This window comes from Centroberyx affinis, unplaced genomic scaffold, assembly GCF_046629955.1.
Source record: "Centroberyx affinis isolate AG114_WGS23_722 - 3 ecotype Tasmania unplaced genomic scaffold, CSIRO-AGI_Caff_v1 ptg001077l_1, whole genome shotgun sequence".
NCBI classification, from domain to species: Eukaryota; Metazoa; Chordata; class Actinopteri; order Beryciformes; family Berycidae; genus Centroberyx; species Centroberyx affinis.
In genome coordinates this window covers 32,479-50,583 of record NW_027279624.1, presented here as the reverse complement: position 1 = coordinate 50,583, position 18,105 = coordinate 32,479, and the positions used below count along the sequence as shown (strand labels likewise).

The window sequence follows — 18,105 nt, the reverse complement described above, 5'->3', positions numbered from 1 at the left end:
GTCGGCTCGACAGAAGCGGAGAGGATCTCTTAACAGGAGCAAAGACGGCCAATCGGCTTCTGCCACGTCAGCCTAGCACCCCGAGGGGAGAGGGGGGGGGGGGAGCCTCGGCGCTGTCATCAGATTTGTCGACATCCCGGCAGCTCCGGGTTTGACGGGCCAGACGGAGCGTGGCAGCGGCTGAGATTTGACGGTAACGGCGATGACTCGGAGAGGCGCGGGGGTTGCGGCCGCGGTGGACGGAGCCGGGCTTACGGCTTGAATCACGCGATGTTGGCCAGGAGCTTTCCTCTTCCTGCCTGTGGAGATACTTAGACGCTGTTAGTGTGTGTGTGTTAGTCATGGATTGGATGCACTGGAGCCTCCTCCCACCGCCGGCGGGACGCACCAGGCCCGCCGTGCCTCAGGACTTTAACGAAACGCTGGCTCTCACCACGGCCCTGGGTTACAGTCTGTTAGCCTGTGAGACGTGCATGTTGAACTGTTGCTTTGATGCTGTGAGTATGTCCGGCGGCAGCAAGGCATCATGGGCCTGGTCCCTGTCAGGTCGAGCCACTGTCTCTGTTGTCTGCAGCAGCTGCTGTCAGATGCTGTTGCACTGAGGAGTCTTGCTGGCAGATAGAGCAGCAACAAGACATGAGTGATGGCTCTTTGTTAGAGGTTTTTTGTTGCTCAAGCTCCATAAAATTGAAAGAATTTTGTATATTTTTGTAGAATTTAATTATATCCTTCCGGTTATCTATTAATATAATTATTAGGGAAAATCAGTCAGCCAGTGTCTACTAGCTGCACATTCCACACTTCATAACGTGGACTTGTGCTCAGTTTTTTCACATTGATGAAACATAGAAGTGAAAAATACACAGGAATGAAAGAGTGATTTTAAAAAAAAAAAAACCTTTACTCATTTGTGCAAAGATCCTTTCAAAGTGACTATTTCATGCAAGTGTCAGTTTTTCCCCCTTTGTAGCTGACAGTCAGCTTGGCTACAAAGGAAGAGGAAATGACTTGGATAGTCAATTTTCAGTTTCTGTTTTGTTGTTCATGCTTAAATTTCAGAGGATTTTGTTTTCCTGAAGGTGCTATCTGACACAGCAGAATCATCTTGTCTCTTATTCAAGAGGTTGATGAAGGTTGCTAAACCAGATTCCCTTTTGCTGTGCTGTAATTATCCCACTGAAGGCCACTGTCTTGCCTGCATAGCATCCTGGCTCGCCAGCAGACACACAGCTCACCGAGCTCGGATTTTAGTGTCCTCTAACAACTATGTAAAAGATGAGCAAATTAGACTTCAGGCGGTGTGTTCAGCTTGGTTCAAATTTGTTTGACCCTCCTCTTGAAGTATATTTAGTCTGCACAGTGAAGTCAATGGAAAGGTGAAGTGATTAAAAAAACAACCATTAAGACAGTGATTTAAAAAAAAAAAAAAAACAGGGGGAATAATGGAATAATGGAAGTTTTTGTGGGTTAGATTAAATAAAACCTAAGGGCTTCTAAAAAGAGGACATGTCAAAATAACATAACAACAACTTCTACTTCTAATGTCACCGTGCCTCTGTCTCCAACTTGATCAACCTCAACTCATGAATGTAGCAGATTCCCAACTGTTGTAGGAAAGAGTGAAAAGGTCATAGACTACATTCAGCACCACACGCCGAATTCCTGTGACTTCCTTTTGGCAGCGGCAAGGTGGCCCAGTGGTTTGAGGTTGTCCTGTAACTAAATGGTGACGGGTTTAATCTTTAAGAGCCAGTTTGTGTCCATCAGCTGCTCTGTGTCCTGTTGAGAAAACACTGAACCCCCCTACATGCTCATAGATTTGCAAGTCGGTCTGGATAAGAACGTGTCTGCATAATGCCATAAGTGTAAAATGTAAAAAAAAACAAAGACTTAAATGACAACTGAGTCCCATCCAAACAGGAAAAACACTGGAGGATAACGAAAGGTGTCATATGAATTTAATTACACGTGTTTTAGGCTTATTATGTTGGCAAGAACAGTGAAATCTATTGTGTATCATTCCTATTTTGGATGTCTTGATTTCAGCAGTCATAATCTTCTGTCTTAATATATCTATTCTCTATAGGCCTAACATTTTTCCTATTGCTTGACCCTGTTGGTTGAAGGTATCCCTTGTGTATTTTCCCATGATTGGATGCCTTATTGTGATTTTTCCTGTCTTTTTATAAACAGTCATAGCGGTCTTGTTTAGCTCAGTGGGTAGAGCATGGGACTTACACTGCCAGGGTAAAAATGCATGAACTGATGCTAAAAATGAATGCACTCGTTGTACTGCAGGCGATAAAAGCGACCAACAAATAGCAAATATTCTAATTTGTGCTAATCATTATATGCATGCATAGAACAGGCATTCATGTTTATTTTGTGTTATTTGAGCAAGTGTTCATCATTTATTCTGCTTACCTTTTTTGTGAACTTTCAAATTGTATATTCCTATATCCTTTTATATTCATTAGCATATTTCTTACGCTGATGAATCAGAATCACATTAACTACCAAGTACAATGATTTGCACAATATCTCGGTGACTTTGCTGCTCATTATAAGTAAGATAAGAGAGTTGGCTAAATTGTCAAAAATGTAAACTCTCCTGAGACTTACCGAACTCTCTGACCGAACTTTGTGTTTCGTTGACAGGAATCCGCCAAGGTTTCGGACCTCAACCCCAATGCGAAAGCATGGGCCAACCACATGTTTAGCCTGGACCCCAGCGGGAGCGCCGACACCACACCTGCTGCCCTCCAGCCATGGAAGGAAGGCTGCGATAGTTCGGCCGACCCCGGCCCAGAAGGTCAGTCAGCCGGTCACTACGGGAAACTCACTGACCCTTGGATTGTTTTCGGATAGAGCAAAAAAATACCCAAAACCCAGGTGTGTCAACCAGTCCACCTCTTGAGGTGGTGAGAGACGCATTTGGCCTTGGTAGCAAACAGTTGAAATTCACTGCGTATCCAATCCACATAAAACTACATATAAGTACTAAGTGAACAGAAGTAATCTTAAGTGCATGGATCTAACTAGGAAGCTCATGCAACTCAAACAGGGAGCAGGCAGCTTGGATTGTCAGATAAATGGATTGTCAGGATCAGGATATTCAAGGATTGGGAACAAGCATGGCCATTTTTGCCTTTATTAGACAGTCACAATGCCTAATAAATGACGCCCAGGACATTGTGGGTACATGGTTTGTGCCTTAGCCAACTGGGCCACCAGGACGCCTCGACTGCCAATATGAAAACAAATATTACAATAGGAAGTAATGTGCATGGCAATCTGTGTGTTGCAATGGAAAGAGAAATTCGCTTTCACTGTGCATTCCAGAGACACATTTCAGTCAGGTGTTGTGTCATTCAGCTAAATCATATCTACACACAATCTATTTTTAAACCACATTTTAATTCCAGTTAAAGGGGGGATTTTTCTTCAGCTGGCCACAGTGGCTGATGGAAACCAAAATGCATCCGCCACCTAAACTACTTTCCTTCTACATTTGATCTAAGTAGGAACCTCTAAAATACAGAAGAGTCTTTCCCGCACTGCAACCAGCTGATTGAAACTGGATGAAAAGTCTAGCGACTAGTTATTTTGTTTAACCTCTTTTCTTTAACTTTTATTTATCCATGTTGTATCCAAAATGACAGGTTAAAAAGTGTTATTCCTAAACACGTATGCTTTCTTTCAGCATAGCCCTGCCTCAGATTTGTTTAGTTGGTTAGAGAGGGAAGGGTGTACTCACTTTCACTTTCCACCCTTCCACCCTTCCACCGTTTTTTTCCCAGCCAGTTCAGGGATTTGAACCCGTGACCTGCCAGACTCACAAACCCTTCTCTTACCTTGTACGCTGCCACCGTCCATTCTTGTCGGTTCCCTCGTCACGCCAAGACACCTCTTTAATCATTCATACTCAATTTAGTACGAGCTATGAATATTCCACCCACAGCCACAGTTCCCTCTACACAAATGAGCGTAATCACTCATTTTAATGTGCCCAAGACCCAGCCAAGTATAGCCGTCGCAGAAGCAACAAGGATATGGTGGCGAAACAGAAATTATTGATTAGTCTATGTTTGACTCGGATTGACGTCTCGACCTATTTCGTCTCCTAAGCCTGCGAAGATATTTATGGAAAAAGTATTGCAGAAGACTTGGTATAGTCTGGTTATTCTCATAGCGGACATTTTCAACACTGTAGACTCAAGTCTTGCATTTGGGGTTAGGGTAGGAAATAGGGCCGGGCGATATGATTGAAATCAATAAGGATTTTTTCTATATCGATATATATCTTGATATGGCTCATGTTTTCAAAATCACACGTTAAATAATAAAAAAATAATAATAACTATTTGTATAGCACCTTTCATACATAAAATGCAGCTCAGAGTGCTTTACATTCGAAGCACTAAAACAAAAACAAATAAATATGGCAAGAACAAATGAATACAACAGCATAAATGAAAATAAATTGAAACCAGTTAAAAATATTGAAAGAAATGTTCATCCCATTGAACTGAATGGTAATGTTAGATGTCAAACAAAACTGAAATTTTCAAATAATATTCTTCTTAAAATGTTCCACACCTCATTTTGTCACTTTCTAAATAAAACGTGCTTATTATCATCAATTTAGACATTAGAATTGTGTGTCACGATATAATAAATTATATAGATAAATTCAACCAACCACTATCACTATTGGCCCAGATAAGACAATTTTTAGGACAGAATAGGACTTCCACATGATTGTTTCTCACCCTGGTTCTAGTTACATTTCCATTCCAGGTGAGTGTAGATCTGATCAGAGTTGAGAGCTTCTAGTTGGGATGTTTTTTTGGATGAGAGGTGAAGGTGCTGTGAGCTTAATTCAATCAAACATTTGTTATTGAATCATAACTCACTCCCTGTTTTCCTCTTAACACCCCAGCCAGGTTTCTATGTATGGGATCGTCTTAGTTCAGTTCAGTTCCGCAAATGAAGTTGATAGTTTCCAGGTCTTAAAATTTGGGAGTTACACAGAACAATCTGGACAGTTGTTTCATTGAGTCCCGATATGACTACTGTCGTTGAAGGTCCGCTGTCACTTTCTATGTTGTGACTTGTGTTGTGAAGAATAATGTTCAGCGATTGCGATCTGACTGATGTAGAGTTGACTTAGCTTTGTCGTATTCCCCAACTACTGTCAGCACTGGAACACAGACAATCTTCAAATCCAGTCTGTAAAGTAATGTCTGAAAAAAAGTACTGAATTTTGAAAGTAAAAATATATATGAAGCCCCTCTTTCCATTTAGGTGCAGTTTCCAAAAATGCCTTTTAAAAATGCTTTTCTCTTCAAGGATTAGGCTTAATCTGTGCCCAGTAAACAGGCTTTAGATGTATGGCCCCAGTTAAGCCACAGCACTCTGGGTATTAACTTTTAGGTTGGTGTTTCCTTTGTTCTTTCAGTAGTAGTGCTCCACTGCAGCATGAAAATTGGCACCACTGCTAGAAAAAAAATAAATTAATAAAACAGCCCAATTTAGCTACATTTCCCTCTTGCACACAGAGGGTGTAGTCTTAATGTTTAACATGAATTATGTTATTATGTTAAATTATGATAAAGAACTGCTGGTTTTGCCTAGAGGTTAGAGAGACCGTCACAAACTGGAAGACCGGTTCAAAGTTTGCTAAAATGCCCTGTTTTTGTAAAGTTATCTTACACTAGAACCATAAAAGATGTGAAATGCCAACAAGCAACGCCAATGATGCATAAAATCAATGAGAAAATACTGATGGGGTGACACGCACAAGAAGGGAAGGACTGGCTGTCTCTTTGGAAAGCAGAATGAACTGTCCCTAATCAGAGTGAGGACAAATCAATAAAGAAATACCACCGCAACCACCGGCAACTTGCTTTTAAAGAATGACTCATGTAAATCGTCAGTAAATCAAATCATGATGGGGTGGTGTGGTGCGTAGGGAGACTGTCCTTCAACCAGAGGACCTGGGCTTTGTGCTCCGTGTTGACAAGCATCTGCCCTGCTGAAGTGTCCATGAGCAAGACACTGAACGCCTGTCAGCTGCAGGGCTGCTGCTCTGTTAGTTATGTTGTCTCTTATATTATCTCGGTAAATATTTTTAAAAACAGTACTATAATATGCTTTAATTACTTTAAAACTAATTTATCATATCAATCACAAGACACTTTTTTTCCTTAAAAAACAAAATTATAAAATGCTGGTTTAGCTTAAAGAAACTAAGGATAGTTTTCAACAACACAAATAAAAATCCAGGCATCTAAAATAAAGTCAAATGCGTCTCAAATGAAGCGCTACTGGTCTGAATCCACTTTAACACTCAGCAACATGAATAATGCAATTTATTAGAGCGCTTTCCCTTTTTGGGAAAATAAAACCTCAATTATGACAGACAAAAGCCGCAGTTAGTGCAGTGGTCACGCTAATAAAAATTAGTGGCGGTGTCATTGTTTTTCAATGCTATATATAGTACTAAGGTTTATTACCCCATCCCTGTTCTTGGTTTTGTTTTGTTTTTTGGGCGACAGCTTTGTTGCTCAGCCACATTGCTGTGGTGTTTCTGCACTGCCCTTTCCAGAGATCACCTGTCAATCAAACAGTGTGGGCGGAGCTTGGATTCTCTTTTGATGCAGTTTGAGTTTCTGTGTATTCTATAGGTTGAATCACTATTGTGTCATCAGTCGGGGGTAGTGAGTAGCAAAATGGACATTTACTAATACAAAAACATTGTTGCTTGAATCATGCTATAATGAGTTGGACTGAAAACACTCAAACTCTTCTGTCGCAGGCTATGAAGCCAGTGAGGACAAGGCCTACAAGGAGCCCCTACTGACCGACCCGGATGAGCCTCCACCGGCCCCAGTGATGCTGGCCGAGCCGGCCCCCGTGGCCCCCGTCACCCTGGAGTGCTCCGAGCCCGCCTACACAGAATACCCCGAGCCTGGGCAGGACGCCCCGCACACAGGTGGGCAGGGGTTTGAATTTTATTTGTGATTGAAGAAAAACACCATACAATAAAGACACAATACATCTTCAGAGTACAAAGAACAAGGACACCACTTCAGACAAGACAGAGATCAAAACACTAATAAAATACATAAATAAATATAAATAAATAAACAAACAAAACATATGGCGTTATGAAGTATCCATGAAGCAAGGAATGAGCAAATGATCAAAACAAAAAAAGGGAAGCAGACCTAATCCACTCCCACACACTTATATGCGGTTAAATAAAGGAGCAGAAGAAAAAAAAAACGTATACAACCGTAATATAAACAAAACTATTCATCAGGTAGTGGCAATTTCAGATAACAGATTATGATTTTTATATTTTATTCGTGTCCACCAACAAAAACAGTTCCCTCAGGATTCAACTACCGAGCGTTGCCAAGCAACACATAAACCGTTTGTACGAGAACAGCTGTAAAGCGGATTGATGCATATAGTAAAATGTCCCAGTGCTGTTATACTGTATAGAGAATGCCTCCGGGCCAATCAAGTTACTCAACTGGAGCTAACTGTTGTATAGAAAAACAATTGAACACACAGTTAAACAGATGGGTTGGTTTCTTACCACACTGTAGATCAGTGGGGTTCAAATATTTTGCCAATGAAGCCTGAAAGTCTGCAGGTTTTCATTCCAGCCAAACACTACAGCAGCTGATTTCACACAGCTGCACAACCAGAGAGAGGGAAACTAACTGGTGAAATCACCTGGTTTTGTTTGATTGGTTGGAATGAAAACCTTCACATGGCTGAAAACCGCTGCTGTAGATGTGCTTCAGTTAGAAATACAAGGCGCGAAACTTTACTGTTCACAGATTAAAAAAACAAAAAACAAAAAAAAAACACACCATCCAATTCAATCCAAGAGTTTCAGAATAGAAAAGAATCTACAGGTGATGGTGTGTTATCTGCTAAAGTGACTGGCAGAATAGACTTAACAATTGGACATTATTCCTCCAGAGGTAAAGGTAAAGTTCACCCGGATTTCACAATGGAACGACTCTTGACTGTGAAAGTGGTCTTCAAGACCGAGGCAAATTGCATCCAATTTCCTTTTGGTTGGCTCTACCACTTCTAAGGGAATGGAGAAAAAGCAATCTTAAAATTTTAAGTCAATAAGCTCTCTGACACTGTTTGCTGTAATACTGTTTGCTGAAACTGCCGTTGAGTGATGCTCGCAATATTGCCTCTTTATTTGACCTGTTAAGTCTCAGTCGTGGGAAGGTGAGTTGTAGCCTGTTGTTAAGAGCTGTACTCCGTCCTGAGCGGCATCATTCACTGTCTGGAGGCGTACCGCGACTCTTGGAAGAGCTATTCGTTATTTGGAATGTGCTTTTGTTTATTGTAGTATTAAAGTTTCATTGACTTGAGCCAAACATTGCAGATGACGAGACATTGATCTCTGAATAAAAGGAATCTTAGCAAAACAACAGAGCTGCAGAGAGGCCCAGTAGACCGGTTGTACTGGGCAGCTCCCAGATGTAAACATGTGGAACTGTGTGAATGTGAAGCAGGAGTGTAACAACGCATTATGTAATAACACCGCATTATGTAATAACTTATAATAATAACTAATAACTGATACATTTCCCTGTATTTTGTAATAAATTATTACATATGGCGGTGGTTATTACAAAATGCGGGAGTTGCACTTTTTTTATGATGAAAATGTAATAATACAGTGCATTATGTAATAACCATCTATGGTTCTTTCTGTTGTGGCGACTTGATAAGTAGTTTTTGCAAGTTAAAACTGAACTGTTTGTATATTAGAAATCCACTGCAAATCAGTGTGTTGTTAGGCTATATGCTGTGGTTGTTTTTCACTTAATTACTTAAATTCTGTGAACCCTCAAGTACAGTTTCTATTAAGCTAAGGAATACAGTGACACTTAATGTAGTTTTGACCAATGAAAGATACTACTAATCTACTGAACTAATAGTATCTTTTTAAAATGAATGCTAGAATGCATAAAATAGACATTGTTGTTATAATGTTATAACGATTTTTATGAATGAAGACATACATTTTGGCTGGTTATTACATAATGCACCATATTACATTTTCATCAAAAAAAAAAGTGCAACTCCCATATTTAATAACCACCGCAATATGTAATAATTAATTACAAAATACGGGGAAATTTATTACATATTGCATTCAGGTTGTTAATAAAGGCGGCAGATTATTACAAAATGCGGATGTTATTACATACTGAAGTGAAAATTTATTACATTTTGTCGAGTTATTACATAATGCGTTGTTACAAGGAGCATGAATGCCCAGTCAACTTTCCCAGGAGAAATGAACTTACTAATAAAACAAGGATAGGGAAATCACACAGGTCAAGACATTTTGGAACTTCTAATCTGCACAATTGAAATGAACAGCACATGTTTTTACATCCATTTTTACATTTAATAAACCAGGGAATTCTTGCTTGAGCGTATGTGCTTTTTCTCAGCGGCGCCCTGCTTCATGTTGACTTTTAATTCATTCAGCCGAACATTTCACCGGCCCGAGCAGCCTCTGTCACCGAGGGTCGGGGGGGATTTAGTCGAGTTGTACTGTAATTTACCAAGACAACGCTTCCTCCTCGATGTCAACAGGCAGCGACCCCCAGCTGGAGAATCCCCAGGAGGGCCTGAGGGAGCATCTGAAGAAGACCCTGGAGTTCTGTCTCTCCCGGTGAGTTCAACTCGATGGTTCGACGCCCCTTCGCGGCGGGGCGGCGGGGCGGCGGGGCGGTCTTTTCTGACCTGACAAAGAGCAAGGTCTATTTATAGAGCGCTTTCAGTGAACAGGGTTGTTGCAAAGTGAATTACCAAAAACAAAAACGCACAAAAAGGCGATGCTAATGATTCAGTATCTCTAAAATATAGAGGATCCGGTCTGTAAGTGTTGTCATTTGTCTCAATGGGATTTAAGTTGCCTACTATCATTTAAAAAGTAGCAGAATTTGTTTTAATTTTGTGTTGTCAATCATTTGTATGAGTAGGTATGAATTTTTAAAAACAGTGGATATCTCATTTGAAACAAAGCTCCCTGTTTAATGCACAACAGCAACAGGCGAGACGCACTAATATCGCCGTTCCCATTTACTCCTCCCAAGGTTCGTTGCTCAGCAGCTGTTTCGCACTTGTTAATGGAGAGAAGCACTTTAAATGCAGCCCCCGACAAGAAAAATAGTCTCTCTTAACAGGTCGTTAAAGAACCAGAGAAGACCAGAGAAGAAAACTCGTGGGTGACTCGGTTGAATCCCGTCTCCATTTGTTCCATTCAGTTGCTGTTGAATCCCGGCTGTAGGTTTTTACCGCGGTTCCTCTGTGTTTTAAGAGCCAAAGTGAGGGCGGTCAGACGGGTTTGACGCTTCATTCATGACTCAAATATTCCTGGACACCGTAAAATTTCATCGTAGTGTCGTAAAAATCATGTCCCACAAATTATGTCTGTCCTTTATCGATCAGTATTTAATTAAATAAGGAAGTAGAAGCTATACTTTTGTGAAAACTTTAACGGGTAAGCTTCCAACTTCCCATGCTTGCGTCCCCAAATAGCAGTGAAAGGCAACTGTTTGAATTTTAGAGACTGCAAAACCCAGAAATCATGTCAGTGCGCTCTCCTTGGACCTAAGTTTCTTCTTCTTATGTCGCTTTTCCACCGCATGGTACCGGCTCGACTCGACTCGCTTTTTGTAGTAAGGTTTTCCACTGCAGATAGGACCCCTTCAATGTGCCCCACCCCCCCCACAACTGGTCGTCATAGCGACGCCGCAACGCTGCATGAAACGCAACACACACACAGCAACAATGGAGGATATCGAAGGGATGGTGTTCTTGATTCTCGGCATGTGAAACAGATTTTATTTCAGAAGAGGCTGAAGGCAGCGAGACAACAGACTGCTCTCTGGCTGCTCAAGGCGACGCAAGATGATAAGCTAACCTGGTAGCTAACGTTAGCATATATGTCCCGTGTCGCGATGACGATTCTCTCTGACCAATCAGTAGTCTGCAGTGTTTTCACGTCACTTTTTGGTATCGCCTCAGCTCGCTTGGAACCTCGATGGAGGTGCTACCAAAAAAGTACCAGGTACTAGGTAATATGGTACCTGGTACCTGGTACTTGCCCAGTGGAAAACCAAAAAAGGCGAGTCGAGTCGAGCTGGGACCATGCGGTGGAAAAGCGGAATTAGTGTCTTAGGGGTTGGGGATGGTGAAGAGGTTTCTCTGGAGGAAGCGCCAAATGTGCCTTAGGAGACTCATTTGTATTTCAGTCTTACGTTTCGATTTGTCCCTTGCTGTGTGTGCAGAAGGTTTCCCACCAGTGACCATATACAAATCTAGATTTTAATTTACGGAAATGGGGGCAAATCTGCGACTGCTCAATTTGATGTGATGGGACTTCTTCTCTGTTGTGCAGTTATAACTATAAAGCTTAATATCTTGAATGCCATTTTTCACACAACCCCCATAATTCCTAATCTTCGTGTGCAAATGTTTTGGAAGATGTCACTCGACTGGAGAATGTACTTCTGGCTTCTTCATCAGTTACTTTACACGAACCTTAAGGCAGCATATCCTGTTGCATTTTGTAATTGAACACACTGTTGTGTAAACAGTGCTTCCATGCATGTTACTATCTGTTTACTAACGATTAAGTTGCTTGTGTTAATCAAACCTTGCAAGCCAAGCAGCCTAACGTTAGTTTATTCTCCATAGAAGAGATGAAGGCAGCTGATCGGCTAGAGAGCCAGAGAGCTGAGATCACATTCAAACAGACGGATCGTTAATTACCTCTGTTATTGCCACAGATGTGCGATGGGACTGTACGGATTTCTGTACTTATTTTTGGTTGTTGTTGATACCGATCAAGCATTGCCCAAGTTGGAACGCGCTGAAATATGTGTGGTAATCTCTCTCCGTTCTGTCTCTGTCTGTCTCTCGCTCTGTCTCTCTCTCTCTCTCTGTTTCTCTCTCTCTCTCATTCTCTCTCTCGTTCTCTGTCTGTCTCTCTCTCTCTGTCTGTGTCTCTCTCTCTCTGTCTGTGTCTCTCTCTCTCTGTCTGTGTCTCTCTCTCTCTCTCTGTCTCTCTCTCTCTCTGTCTGTATCTCTCTCTCTCTGTGGGCGTCAGGCGTGGTCTGAATGAAAGCCTTATTTCATACTGTCAAGAATGCCTCTGCGGTGGTGGCGGTGGTTTAGCTGCTGGTTTGGAGGGAATTAAGGCCTCAGAGTTGACTTTTCTCTCTTCCTACTGTTTGTCGACTGGGAGGCAACATAGAGTCCACTTCACCCTCCATTTTTATAGGTAACTTGTCCTGCGTCCTCTGTCCAAAACTGTGAAACACAAAGACATGAGCATGAGCAACACTCTTTACCTCAATCAACAACTACTGTCAAATTGCCCTCGAGAAAGACACTTGATCCACAATTGCTCAAGTACATAGGCTGTGAAAACAGATGGATCTAGTGAGTGTGACGTCACCCACTGGCTTCTGAAGGGCCGCTTTGAAGCCTGGAGATTGGGTTTACGATCGCCGCCATGTTGACATTTTTTGGAGCCGGAGCAGCCAAAGCGAGGCCGAGGGTCGTCCCTCAGCGACCTGTTGATCACTGGACAGGCGAACTGTCAATCACTAGGAAAACAACCCTGTTTTATATCTGTTATATCCCGTTAACCCGACGCAATTATTTTGAAAATCGGCATAAGGACACACATTAGAAGAAGTGAAATTAGCTACTGAGGCCACAACTTCTTGTGACTTGCGTGGAGTTGGACGGTTTGGAGTCTTTTTGGAGCCGGCCTCTAGCGGACATTAGAGGAAATGCCGCGGCTGCCACTTCCGTATTGGCTTCAAAATTCACCCGTGGGTTTGGCTGCTTGCTCAAGTAGAACTGCTCAGTGTGCAACAGTTGTAGAAACTTGTTAGGAAAATCCGTCTGGAGAAAGTGAAAGAGAAACCGTCCTCTCTTCCATCAACAACTGCTGTCAAAGTGCCGTTGAGTTTTTAAATGCTTGGCGTTCATTAGTTAGAGTTTGGTTGTGGTTTTACCTGGCCTCTCTCAGGTGTGAACACGTGTAAAAGTACGAGAGGGAATCAGGGAAGTACTTTTGACTTTATCTGGATAAATAAAGGTTGAACTTAACTGCCACACAGTTACGAGGATGCAGATTGCCATCTGAGCAAACACCCTGGAAGTGTCATTAACACCTCGTCTTCCTCCCCTCCTCTGTCTGCCCTCCAGGGAGAATCTGGCCAGCGACATGTACCTCATCTCCCAGATGGACAGCGACCAGTACGTGCCAATCGTGACGGTGGCCAACCTGGACCACGTCAAAAAGCTCAGCACCGACGTGGAGCTGATCGTGGACATTTTACGATGTGAGTAACGTCTCGTTCAGGAGTGTAAAACTAACGTGATGATGATGCCACGTGTTGAAGTCAGGGAAGGAAGCTTTTTGTCCACTGGCCACAGCAGGTAATAGATACCAGAAATCACCAGTAGAGCTGCAAAATTAATAGCAAAAAATCTAAATTGCAATATGAACAATGCAATTAATTGCTTAAGAGAGACGAGGGTCCAAAATGTTTTAGAGCTGCAGGTAATCTTTGCTCCATGAATCAAGTACAATATTGGTGAAAAGCTTTCATCATACTCTCTATCATACAATCTTTAAACAATTTTAACGCAGTTTAACTCACAATTGCAATACAATTGCAATTATGGAAATTAGATTTTATGTCAGTACCTTTCAGCCCTATTCCACCAGCCACTTCCACTATTTTACCAGCCAACTTTCACTTGATAGTTGCTCACCTGCCAAACAGTCTGGTAGAGAAGACAAATTTACCAGCCACAGTTAATTTTTATCAGCATGTGGCTGGCGTTAATTTCCCATGAGAGGTTGTTAAAGTGCATCCAGCGGAGTTTTACCTGCTTGTTTGTTTGATTTATGCCCGTGTACTTAATTCACTACAGTGTGTACTTAAATTAATCTTATGTGGCTGGATGCCGCAGTTTTATTTTATGGTTCAGTGATGTTTGCAATGCCAAGGTTTTAAATATGAAACCGACTGAGACACTGTAAACAATTTTTAACTGTCATTTATTTGTGCTGTTATTAGTCCAAGTGTATTGGCAGTTAACCTCTTTCATTTAGATTTAAGGCATTTGGGTGAGACTCTCATTCAGAGCAATTTACAGTGCATCAGAATGAGAATAAGGAGTTGAAGCCACAGGACCCAGACAATAGATGGAACAAATGTTTTTGTCTCCCTGGAATGATCGTGTATAATAGAGAGTTACTAGGTGAAGACATGAGCCAAATATGAAAAATGAGATTATTCAAATTCAGAAAAGAAAAGAGAGCAAGTCCTAAATGAATACAAGGCATTCTTAAAAATGTAAAAATTAGCTGACTGTCTTAGATTTATGAAGACTTGCCCTCTTTGCACTTTTTCAAATCCATGGATGCCCCGTTCTGCAGTGAGCGCTTCTCTACTACAACTCTGGAGCCAAGGCACCTTCTTTTTTTTTCTTCTTTTTTTTTAACGTTCACTGTTGATACTGCAAACTCATGTCTCCGTGTCTCTCTGCAGCTCTGCCATTGGTCCAGGTGGATGAGAAGGGGGAGAAGGTGCGCCCCAATCAGAACCGCTGCATCGTCATCCTCAGAGAGGTTCCTGAGAGCACGCCCATCGAGGTCAGCACACTCAACACTTTGTACCACCAGAACCACAAGAAGATAATACGCTATTGTCTGGTCACGCCCAAATGTGCTTGTCATCTCATGCTTCAGCAGTTCTACACACAAGATAACAAAACAGCAGTAGGTTATATACAGTAAAATATAATTTAAAGAAGTACAGCTCAGGTACATAGCCTCATACAAAAGGCAATGTCTATCAATATATTGTTATGCACATTCAATGCATACGATGAAGCAGACAAAAGAGCTGGATTGATGGTCCTTTTGTGGTTTATTCAGCATCGTTTTGTCCTCAGTTGGTCTTGATGATGCATATGGAGTCTGTGGAGACAATTACATTATTTTTTTAGTCATACATGTGGCTGATGAAGACCAGTTGCGGTCCAAACGTTGCTGAGTAACAGTAGGTGTGGCATGATGAGTAGGGAGCCCCCCCCCCCCCCCCTCTCCTCTTCAGTCAGGAGTCTGGTTCAAAGTCTCACCTTTTTTTGTTCCAAGCACCTGCTCACTGTTTTAGATCTGCTTACACTACATCCTCGCTCACTAATGCAACCACAGCATACGTCATCCATTCACCATGTTGTTTTTTTTACGAGGCTTAATTCATTTCATGCTACAGCAGGACTGGCAGCATGCGCGGTATTTAGAATTTGCATCCATTTTAAGATGAACCTTGCTGATCTCAGATAGCCGCCACTCACTCAGAATACAGAACAATGAATGCACAGGATGTAAAAATACTGGCAGGACACTCGGCTATCAGTAACACAATTATCTGCCTCAGCATGACGACTCATTGTCAGTACAACTGACTCAGGGCAAAATAAAAGGTTAGCACAGTACATTTTCAACTCCGGGGTCTTGGCACAACAAGGATCTCTTTTCATATGCAGGAAATATTATCATCATCTAGGGCTGCATTCAATTATTCAAAAATAAATAAATAAAAAAATGCAATTTGAGCTACTACAATTTCCAAATCATATGGTTGCAGTTGTTTTATCAGAGCGGTGGCTGCTCAAAATTGACTCCTAAACATGGTATTTTGGTGCTGAGCCCATTTTCTGGCCTATAAATGAAATGGCACATTGTAAAAAAAAAAGAAATACTTTTATTTGTATTCAGAGCAAATCTTAAGCAATAACATCTGTTTTCTATTAACAATGTTTCTTGTTTGCTGAAAAATCTAAAATATTGAGAAATCTATTTGTATACTGTATTGCAATTTATATCGCAATTGCAATATTCAGCAAAATAATCGCAGTATGATTATTATTTAATGGTGCAGGCCTATTATCTTCACATCATGTAGCGTCATAATTAAAGAACCTGACTGCCAGTGTTAATATATTGATTCCAGCTGCACTGTATCTGCTCCTCACTGATTTGGGTCTGGAGAGAAGCTGCAGCTGCAGACCTTGGATGATTTCCGAAGCACATTGTTTGGCTGCTAATCCTCTGCCAGCCGTCTGCCATGCCATGCTACACTGAATGTTTCTGTGCCCTAGAGCTTGACAACCTGAAGTCATGCTACTTTTCAAACCAAATTGAATTGACACTGTGTTCCCTCGCCCTCGTGTCGTTCTGCTCACCAAAATGAAAGAGTGGCAGTTGTGTTTTCAAGAGTGTGAGAGCTCAATTCAAAAACCATTTGAAATGGTTGACCTTTTTATTCCCACCATCAACAGTAGCTGGCACATCCTTCAACTCATCAGTCACTTTAACTGCTTAAAGAGCCAAATCAATTATTTAGAATGGTACTTCCACATGATAATAATAAACTTTATTTATGTAGCTCTTTCCAAAACAAAGTTACAAAGTGTCTGGATTCAGTGGCTTGTGGAGCAGCCCGACCTATCAGCCACAGCCCAGTTTGACCACAGTTTGGCTCCTGTTAATTTCCCAGACTGGTTGTGACTCCTTAGAGGGTTTAGTCTGTTTATTGTTTGTGGGAAAACAAGTTTGCAGGTTTTAAAGAAAGAATTTAGAAAGAAACCTGTTTAACAAGGGTACGGTTTTCATGTGACATTAATCTAAATTGTCTCTTGAATTTAGGGATGCACCAGTATGAATATATAGTGGGCATGTAACAGGCTAGAATAAGGGCGTTTTCACACCCGCGCTTTTAGTCCGGTTAAATCGGACTCTGGTTCGTTTTCCCCCTTGGTGCGATTCGTTTGGGCAGGTGTGAACACAGTAATCGCACTCGGGTGCGGACCAAAACAACCGCACCGAGACCCTTTAGAGGAGGCGGTCTCGGTCCGGTCCCAAACGAACTCTGGAGTGGTTCGTATGTGGTGGGAACGTGATCCGACCCAACTACCAGGTGTACTCAATTTACTCTGCAAGTTTGAGCTAAACGGCTCCTGTAGCCAGGTATAGCAGGTATAGCAGGTACAGCAGGTACAGCAGGTATAGCAGGTATAGCAGGTACAGCAGGTACAACAGGTATAGCCAGGTATAGCAGGTATAGCAGCTATAGCAGCTATAGCAGGTACAGCAGGTACAGCAGGTACAGCAGGTATAGCAGGTATAGCAGGTATAGCAGGTATAGCCAGTATAGCATTTTCAAGACGTTTCCTCGAAGTGCATTTGGCATTCTGCTGGTACAGTTTTGCCTGGTATATTGCCCAGATAATTACAACAGTTATGAGCAAATGCCAACTCTGCCGTTCATAGCTCCATGTTGCATAGCAATGTGCACTAGTCCAGAACACAGGACCTTCTTCCTGTATTTACTTTCTTGCTCCCGCCCCAGACACATCGGACCAATAAGCGGAGTGAACGTTCTCACGTGGTTTGTACTGATGCATATTGGTTCGCTTGGATTTCTCTCCGTGTGAAAAGAAACCGAACCAAGGGGGAAAACGCTCCAAGTTTACAAACTCATCAACTGATTCGGACCAGAGCAAACGAACTATAGGTGTGAAAACGCCCTAAGGCATCTGTATCAGAGAATTCCCCAGTACTACAATATTATAGCCTTGTTTAACACGTCAGAAATCAAAGCAAAGTCATTTGATCTTCTGCCTTTTATACAGAATGATGAATGAACAAGTCAAAACTAATTGTCAGTGTCTGTTTTAATAAGAAAAAATAATGGGTCACATGTTTTTTTTTCTGTGTGATCCAATACTTGATGTATATCCAGTAAAACTCCTTTATCCAGTCACTTTATCCCCTGTTTTTGTTTTTGTTTGTATTGAAGGAGGTTGAGGCTCTCTTCAAAGGGGACAACTTACCCAAGTTCATCAACTGTGAGTTTGCCTACAACGACAACTGGTTCATCACGTTTGAATCAGAAGCAGATGCACAGCAGGTATGGACAAGTCTAGAAAGTTCATATTTTATACTTC

At 41.7% G+C, this 18,105-nt stretch overlaps 1 protein-coding gene across 1 annotated transcript in view; it reads left to right on the top strand.

Moving 5' to 3' along the window:
- The first annotated feature begins 341 nt into the window (after nucleotides 1-341).
- larp4b (La ribonucleoprotein 4B) overlaps nucleotides 342-18,105 on the top strand; it is a 30,123-nt gene continuing 12,359 nt past the window's right edge. The window contains exons 1-7 of the mRNA XM_071523219.1: nucleotides 342-497; nucleotides 2,659-2,812; nucleotides 6,821-6,997; nucleotides 9,652-9,730; nucleotides 13,285-13,421; nucleotides 14,640-14,743; nucleotides 17,958-18,068. Of these exons, the coding sequence (XP_071379320.1) occupies nucleotides 342-497; nucleotides 2,659-2,812; nucleotides 6,821-6,997; nucleotides 9,652-9,730; nucleotides 13,285-13,421; nucleotides 14,640-14,743; nucleotides 17,958-18,068 (918 nt within the window). The remainder of the gene's footprint in view (nucleotides 498-2,658; nucleotides 2,813-6,820; nucleotides 6,998-9,651; nucleotides 9,731-13,284; nucleotides 13,422-14,639; nucleotides 14,744-17,957; nucleotides 18,069-18,105) is intronic.